Source organism: Hakea prostrata, chromosome 8, assembly GCF_041222555.1.
Source record: "Hakea prostrata isolate BN-2017 chromosome 8, UWA_Hpros_2, whole genome shotgun sequence".
NCBI lineage: Eukaryota > Viridiplantae > Streptophyta > Magnoliopsida > Proteales > Proteaceae > Hakea > Hakea prostrata.
The window spans coordinates 8,040,232-8,049,625 of NC_142607.1; the positions used below are offsets into that span (position 1 = coordinate 8,040,232).

At 36.7% G+C, this 9,394-nt stretch overlaps 1 protein-coding gene across 1 annotated transcript; it reads left to right on the forward strand.

Annotated features, from left to right (window-relative positions):
• The first annotated feature begins 1,497 nt into the window (after positions 1-1,497).
• LOC149006625 (putative WRKY transcription factor 3) lies at positions 1,498-7,403 on the forward strand. The gene is given in 5 exon segments (XM_089166237.1): positions 1,498-2,301; positions 3,120-3,192; positions 3,195-3,828; positions 3,914-4,072; positions 6,620-7,403. Coding segments are annotated over 5 exon segments (1,551 nt in total). The 5' UTR covers positions 1,498-1,878; the 3' UTR covers positions 6,882-7,403.
• Positions 7,404-9,394: the final 1,991 nt, after the last annotated feature.

Genomic DNA, 9,394 nt, shown 5'->3' on the forward strand with positions numbered 1-9,394 from the left:
GGGTATAGAAGGGGACAACAGCTTCCTTGAGGGCTAGGGTATAGGATCTACCCTGTACGGCATAAGGTTCATGACTTTAGAATATGAAAACCATGTTCTATGAATGGTTCAAATCTATCTTCACTTGCCAACATAAATATCTATTTTAAACTCCCCAAAAGGAAACTGGTCTTTTTAAGAATATCATGTGCAAAAGCATGGTCGTTTTTACTTTTTCCTGGAGTAAGTCTAGCATTATCCTTGTGTTCACAAAATGATTGAAATAGCAATCAAGGGAGGACAAGTGGAAAGAAAACTCAAGCATGAGAAGCATTTGCTAGCTTTGAGAAGCACAAGAATATCCAAAACGTGGCCAAACAAATGCCAAGGGTTTTTGCACACAATAATTTGAGAACCAAGGCTCTCAATCCATTGTAAATGAGTTCTCGTCAATGTAAAACTATCTCCGCCAGCATTAGGGTTTTACTATATTATTCTCAAGCAACTATTACAGATGTTCTATTATAAGAGAATATATGTATATGTACTTAGAAATTCAAAGCCATAGCTATTCATGTGTCTAAGCTTAAACTGTAAAGAGACTTCGAGGCCTCAAGAAACATGGATCCTCTACAAACTCCGGAGGCACTGCCCCCACACCCCTGCAAAGGCAACCTCTTTGGACCCCTTCCCGCTCACCCCATTCTTCCTATGGCCAGCTGTTGATTTTTCACTCTTTATTCTACATGAGCTAAGGTTTAATAGGAATCTTTTGATATGTTGTTTCATTTTTTCAGTTCATCCTAGTGTTGTTTGTGAAAATTGGAATTAAGAATAGCCTTGCTACGGTTGGAAGCCTTTTAATAAAACAAGAAAAAAAGACGAAAAGGAGTAAAGCCAAGTCTCGGCTATCACCCGAGAGCGGGACTCTCGTGTCTGTCGACAACACAATGTAAAGCATGAGTTATACTTAACAAATTCAGTCAATGGGTCTTTTTCCTAATGTATAGTAAAAAAATTAAAAAAAAAAAAAAAAAATGTAATCTTTTTACCCATCAAGCTAGAGAAATCGAATTCCTTGTAATTGAATCCTTTAAACCTCTCTGTGCATGATATTGAAATATCAATCCAATTTGGTGGGGGCTCCAAAACTTCAACTTGATTCTATTATGAGATGATAAGTCTTGATTTGTCTTTTCCACACGAACCTCCATTCAAGGACCCCATACAAGATTGGAATTCATTGTGAGATTATCTCCAAAGTGGGTGCACCATTAATATGCTCCTACCTTCTCCAATGATGGGACCATATTCAGGTTCATCTGTACAATCCAAACGTTACCCAAATCAATCAATAGCTGTTGTTTGTCCTTAATAAGCAAACCCACTTCTTGCCATGATGAAATCATTTAAAAGTTCTAACTTCTAAGCAGGCAAGGATGAATAGACTATAGATCCATCCATCACGTAAAACTATTTTCATCTGGTCATTTGGAGAGGCAGTGAGAGTCAATGAAAGACTTTGTGTGGGATTATCTCTGAATCTCTGATCGTGGTTGCATTTCATTTGAGTTTTAATTTGAAAATGAAATTTATTTAAGATTTGTCATTTTTAACCAAAAATTATATAAAATTCAACAAAAAAATTTATTATTAGCAGTTTGGTATTTTACGCGCCTTGGAGGCTTTGGAGTCGTGGACTTTTTTGTGCTGTCACTTATTTCCAGATCTGCAGAAGCAAACGAAGAAGAGAAAAAGACCAGAGAGGGAAAACCCAGGAAGATTTTCTTTTTCTACAAGTCTTTAGAGAGAACAAGAAAGAGGGGAAAAAAGCATTTCTGGGTCAGTAGAAAAACCCATGGCGGTATAGGAATTAAGACAAGCAGACAATCATCAGAAATGGCTCAAAAGGAAGGAACTTCGGGAACAACTGCGCCGCGTCGTCCAACGATTGCCCTTCCACCACGTTCTACCTTTGAGAATCTCTTCCTTGGAGGAGCTGGTGTTAGCCCAGGTCCTATGACGCTTGTCTCTAATTTCTTCTCTGATAATGATCCTGAGTCGGATGTTCGGTCGTTTTCTCAGCTTTTAGCTGGGGCTATGGGTTCTCCGGTGGCGGTTACTGGGTTCCGACCGACCTTGTTGACGGAGAATTCTTCTTCCAAGGAAAGGGAGATGGGTGAGGGAGCTGAAAGAGATTCTCGACTTAAGCAGAGTAATCCTTTAAGTATGCTGCTGGCTCCATCGCCTTTTTTTACGGTTCCACCTGGTTTAAGCCCAGCTTGCTTGCTTGATTCACCTAGGTTCTTCTCTCCTGTTCAGGTAATAACTGAAAGTTTTAAAGTGCTACCCATTTGTTATCTCTGTTTCTACTATTCTGGGTTCGACTCTGTTAGCTTTCCTGTCCCATAGGGAAAGAGATTTCATTGCTATTGCTTTGATGTTTTGAATTAGAAGTCGCATATATACTTTTGGAGGGGGTTAACGGCTTTGATTAAAGATAAAACTCTTCGAATGATTTTGTTTGGGATTGGACTTTAATTATATCGAACTATAGGTCCCATGTGACATGTTAGATGGAAAATTGATTGATGCTTGACAGTTCAGGCAGGCTCTGAATCTTCTATGGAATCTGCTTTGTTTGAACTTTGAACTGGAGACTTTCTCATGGTAACCTCCATTCATTTATGTCTGGAGCTCTGTCATTTCTCAAATTGTACTGCAGTGAGATTCAACTAGATAGTAGATGTTATTAGCATTCTGTAAGCGGCTATTTCTTGAATATACCCTGTAATTCGTGATATGTGTGTTGTTGTATCTTGTCTGATGCTTGTGTAATTGGGAATTTTAAAGGTTATATCCTGTTCATGTAGCATAAAAAAGGTATAATTTGGGGCTCCACTGTGATTACTTGGGCCTTCATTTCTGAATCTGTAAATGGACCAAATATTGAATGCTGTATCAGTTATTTAATGATTATTACTTGTCAAAAAGAATTATTAATAATTACTTATCTCCAATATTTATTTACATGGGTATGTTCATTATTCACCATTTTATAGTACCACAGTAAATTGCAGAAACCAAAGCTTGAAAATGGTATCAGGAATTTATTTGTTTTTTGTTTTTTTGGTCTTTAGGGGCCATTTGGAATCTCCCACCAACAGGCCTTGGCGCACGTCACAGCTCAGGCTGCTCAATCCCAATCTCAGATGCGCAAGTTGAATATGCATCTTCTCAATCAGCAGCTCCTGCAGCTTCAATGGCACAGCATTCTTCCTTTCCTTCCAATGCAACTACACATGAGCGTGCACCTTTGTCTTCAGATGCCAACAGCAACATAATGGAATCATCAGACCTGTCTCATTCTGATCAGATATCCCAACCTGTTACTGTTGATAAGCCTGCTGATGATGGCTATAATTGGCGGAAATATGGGCAGAAGCAAGTGAAGGGCAGTGAATATCCTCGGAGTTACTATAAATGTACTTCCCCCAATTGTCCTGTTAAGAAAAAGGTGGAGCGATCTCTTGATGGCCAAGTAACTGAGATTATCTACAAGGGCCAGCACAACCATCAGCGACCTCAATCCAACAAGCGGGGGAAAGAAAGTGGAAATCAAAATGGAAACTTACCCTTTCAGGGCAATCCTGAAGTTGGTTCTCAGTTTCAATCCGGGGGTTTAAGCAGATCAAATGAGACTTTACGAACTTCTTCACTCTCTAAAAGAGATCAGGAATCTAGCCAAGCCACACAAGAGCAATGTGTCTCAAGTGATGGGGAAGAAACGGGTGATGCTGAGACAAGAGCTGATGAAGGGGATGAGATTGAACCTGATCCTAAGAGACGGTAAATTTTATTTTGAAGACACTTTGTGTACTTCAAACGCTGTAGTTTTATTGCATTCTAACAAAACCTTGTTATTTTTGGTTAGGCACACAGAGGTACGGGTTTCAGAGCCGCCTTCTTCACAGAGGACAGTTTCAGAACCTAGGATTATTGTGCAGACAACCAGTGAAGTAGATCTTTTGGATGATGGCTATCGGTGGCGAAAGTATGGCCAGAAAGTGGTCAAGGGGAATCCTCACCCGAGGTTGTAATCTTGTCTCTTTCTGGATAACTATGGGAAGTAGGAATTTGTTTCTGCCATATTATATACTAAAATTTGGCCTATTCTATATCTTGTCAAGTCTTTATTTTCAGTAATGATATCTTTCAAATGGATTGAAGAATTTGTTTCCTTATGGCTTATATTCTCTCTATGATTCAAAATAGAAATGGAAGAGACTGCAAGTGTTAAATTATAATATCCTGTTCCCAGAAAATTAACAAACCGCCATTGACCATGGTAAAGATTTTGTTTTTTCAAATTGGTTGTTTGCAATAAGCAAGCATTACAGTTAAATTATTTGACTAGAAAGGACACAGTTTTTTTTTTTTTTTTTTGTGTGTGTGTGATATAAACCAAGCAAGGCCTGCAATATGAAGAGTAAATTGATACAAACCATTAAGTCAATAGCTTTAGATAGACAGTAAAAGTGCCAACATGGATCACAACTTCAACAAAATCTCTAGATGGGGACCTTTATATTTCACTTTAAATTTTATAAATCATAATTGGGGTTAAAAGGAAAATTTCCAGATTTCTCCTATCTTCTATTTATGTGAGCAGGTGGGAAGTGTTCCTCTCTTCTTTTTCTTCTTCTTTTTTTTTTTTTTTTTTTTTTTTTTTTTGTGGGGGTGGCTTCCTCTTGGTTCCTTTATATTCCTTATACAACAGAGGTAGACCATGATTAGAGATCTGGAAACCCTAAGGGGGAAGAAAATTTGAATGTCAATTAATTTCTAGAGAGTATTAATTTGGCCAAAATGAGTTGCACTTGAATGATTACAATGGTATAATGTGGTACCATATATCTCTACTTTAGGTTGTAAATAATGACTAAGTAAACATGGGGTGCACAGAAAGTGCATTTATCACTCAGTTTTGTGAAGGACAGAGCTTTTATCTCACAGTTTGTAAAGTTCTGCTTGAAATGTGTTTTATTTTTTTTTATTGGCGCTCCATGCTAGAAAATTAGGGTGTTTGATTAAATAGCCTGAAAGGTTGTCTCAGTTATTATTTAGCACTTCCAGTTTTCTTTTTCATTGAGTTCTTTGGAATTTATGTGAGGGACTCTTCTTCTCTTTTGTGTGGGAACTGGAAGGACATAGTTGGTTCCTTAAGGCTGATTGTTGAACAGTAATGTTGAAGCTGTTCAATTCTTTTAGGGTTCTTTTCAGTATCTAAGTTGAAGATGATAGCTTCTCTTGAAACATATGTCTGGAGAACTCTCTGCTTATCAGATTTTTATTATAGCCATCACAAAATCTGCTAACGCTTTTGCCCTGCTGGTCTTGAGCCAGGACAAAAGATGGTGGACATGTCAGGTTGGCAGTCCTCAATTTTGAAAAAGCATTACACAAATTTTATAGCTTGGCTTTTGAAAACACCCCATTTTGATTGTTTGTATGGGGGATAATGATTTGTTTGGGAAACCCCAAATTAGGATATGGCTTAGGCCTTAGTGAGTGGAGTTGGGTTGTCAGTTACTTTATGTCCATTAAATGCCAGTGGTTTCTGTACTGATCTTTCAAGTTTGTTATTTAGTTATCTTATAATACTTCCATAAGAGAAGGGCGGGCCTGGTGCAATGGTGGAGTCTCTCCATTGTGCGCTAGAGGTCGCGGTTTCGAATCAGCCTCTCTGCAAAAAGCAGGGGTAAGGCTGCCTAGAAAGTCCCTTCCCCAGACCCCACAGTGTGGGAGCTTCGGCACTGGGTACGCCCTTTTTTTATAATACTTCCATAAGAAAGGGTGACCCTGCTGCCGAAGGGCTTCAACACAAGCAGAGACCCCCCCCCCCAAGCATTGGCTAATTTTTACCATGCCATATTGGTGGTGGTCATTAAATCATGCCAAATCTTATTGAATCTTCAATCAGATGAATGTTTCTTTTTTTTCATACTTAATCAACAAATTCGAATTAATTTTGGGTACTTAACTTTAGGTTATGTTCTTAGTCTGAGTTTTCTTTGTCTTATTTCAGAAACTTGGATTCACTGTGGAGATTATTCTATTTACTACCTTAGGCTGATTTTTCTGGGGCCAAAACTTGCTGGCTTTGCTTGATGGCCATTTGAAAGGATATTCTGTACCTTTCAAGAAAAGCAAGCTTTTGTGAGTCTGAGTTGATTTTTGTAATTAATTGGTCATCTGAAAGGTTTCCAAAATGAGTAACGTTTTTGAATTTGAAACTTCTCTCTTACAGAGAAACTAGTTTGTGATGGGATGTCAGTTTACTGTGACTGTACTGTTGTATGCTCAAAAAGAGACCCTTTGTTGCCTGAATTACCTGAGATGATTATCTTTAAGAAGTTATACCTGGCCTTTTTGGGTTTTGCCATGAAACTATTATTGCTTCTGCCTATACTTTGTTTAAGTTAGTAGTTTTCACTTCATTGAATGTTATTTATTGGTAAGCATGTTTTCTATTCATTTCTTACTGATCTTGTGGTGGTGTGTTGAGTTTAAAATTACAATATAACACTAAATGAGAATTGGCAGCGCACATTCCTGATACATATATTGTTCTCTCCAGGAGTTACTATAAATGTACAAATGCAGGATGTAATGTCCGTAAGCATGTGGAGAGGGCTTCAACTGATCCAAAAGCTGTCATAACGACATACGAAGGAAAACATAATCACAATGTTCCAGCAGCTAAAAGCAGCAGTCACAACACAACCAATAGTAACTTGCCGCAGTTGAGACCGCCAACTGGAGTAGCTGAGAAACATTCCTTGCTTAGAGCAGATATTGGAAACAATGAACAAAAGCCTGTAGCAGTTCTACGGTTATAAGAGTAGCAAAATACTTCTTTTTGAATCTTTTAACAAGACCAGAAGTATAGCACAGAATGGGCAGAGAAAATTTACTTACAGTCTAGCAGGTGGGGGTCATTGAAAGTTTCTTTTGGGATTTTGTGTAGGGAACTTCAGGTCATTCTCAGGTTTCTGTACATCAAAAGGAGAAGCAGAGGATGTGATGAGGGTAAGAATCAACTGAAAGCTGGTGGGAAGCCTTGATTGGATGCCTGATTATTTCAGCATGTAAACTAGTTGTTATGCATTGTTGTATTCAACGAGTGATGATTTGATTATATACATTGTAGGTATCTTTTGCAACTTTCTTCTTCTGTACATTCTTTTGTACATGGGAATTCAGAAGTGATGTTCTATATTGTCTCCCATTTGGGAATGAGTAACCACATCTACCCTTGACTTCTTAGTTTGGTCTTCAAAATTTTGAGCAAGATCAGGACAAGCCAGGATGGGTTTGAACCATCAAGGCAAACCACACTTCTAATCACTAAATCCTTTAAAACTTTTTTTTCCGGAAAAAGAAATCCTTTGAACTATGACTATTTAGCTTGAGGATAAATGTTAACAAAGATCCACAACAAGCTAAGGCTAGTTGTGTTCTATGTTTGTTGTATAAGTAACATCACTATGATTCATTTTATACAACATTCATAAAGTACCTAATCCTATTGCTTCCTTCAGTAATCGTGAGCAGATCTGAGCAGATGCTACTCAGATAATCAAACCCTCTGCTTCCATCAGATATCTCTCAAATCAGGTTATTCGGGCTGTCCACCAAAATATCAGTTTGAATTCATCTTCAAAATTGGATTCAAGAATTCGAATTCTTGAATCACAATAAAACGACACCAGACAATAAAAGGTATGAAAACCTGGCAAACAATGTAAAGCTATAACCAGTGAGTAAACTGGTAAGCTTTAAGCCATAAGAGCATCTCAGATAGCTTTTGCCACCATGGTAGAGGCTGAAAAGCTAAAACAGGTTGTGGATTTTACTTCAAAGAAAGAACAATCAGTTTCTTTGTGGATTACCACTCAAGCTGTAGTTTCAAATGTGGTTTATAACGAATAAAATCCAAAATAGGATCAAATAGTTACTTCAATAAAATTGAAGTTTCAATATTTTTGCTACAAAATTGCCTAGGCTCCTCATGAATATCCTGAAGCCTTTGTTCGTTCAGGATTTTCTTTTACTGTAAGAGCCTTCAAATGTAGAATCAGGTAATGAACAACACCTGAAAAATGTAGAATCATAGTGAGCAATGAGAAAATGTGAGGGTATGAAGTGCATACATTGTTTGGCCTTAAACCTAGATGTTTTTGCTCATGATTAGGGTTTAAGGTTTAGGGTTTAGGTTACTGTATCAACCTTCTTTAGACATGACCTAGTCAGCATCGCTTATCGCAGTTCAATTGTCCAAATCAAATAAAGCTATTTTGATAACCTTAGATGTCATAGCCTACCCATCATGCAACTCATGGTCCAATCAATCTTGAACCGGGTTGAGTCAGCCAGTTATGAGGATCCATACCGATTCGTCGGCTAGACTAATGGTCGGACAACATTGCCGTAACACTTTTTTCTGGGCAAGAATATTGCAATAACACTTACCCAACAAAAGAAAAGAAATAGAAGCAAATTAAAAAGAGATAATTATTGTTGTACCCTATATTATACCTTAATTACTAAAACAACCTTGTTCTTTTTGGAATTACTATTGCCCCCTCAATTTTAACAATGTTAAGAGACCATTACATTTAAATGTTTATGTCTATTTTGTCCTTTTAGAATTAAGAAGTCAAAATACAATACTATCTTTATTTAGAAAAAATCATATTAAGTACCAATTTTGTGCTTGTATTCTTATCATTTTGAATTAAATAAAAAGAACTTCTTAAAATTAGTAACGTCAAATTAGATAACAAACAAATGAAAATCTAATGGAGATAGGAACTTTCTAAAATTGAGAACATCAAATTAAAAAGTAAATAATAAAAACTAAAAAGTAATACCAAATTGAGAAGTTAATGCAAAAAGCTAAAAAAATAAGTAACTACTAAATTAGGATTAATTTTTTCTTAATTACTAAGGTAATAATGTAATTTAATATAAAATATAAATAAGTAAAATAAAATCTTGAAGATTATTTTAGAATTTTTAAATAAATAAAAATTACCATGTCATTTACCAAGGTACAAAATTTCGGTAGATAACACTTGTTCACTATTTAGCGAACCGGCGAAATCTAGCCAAAATTTCGGCAAGATTTTGCCCTTGTTTCGGCAGATTTCGACCCCCTGTTTTGGGGGTATTTTTGTCATTTTAAAATTGGGCCTAAATTTGGTGTTTACCTTAATTTGATGTCAATATTTGGTAAATTTGAATTATTTTCTATAAATTCTTCCATGTAAATTCTCCTTTCTATCCATATTTAACATGTTACCTTCTGAGGCCTAAATCATTCGAATATAATTGGAAAAATTACCCGTTG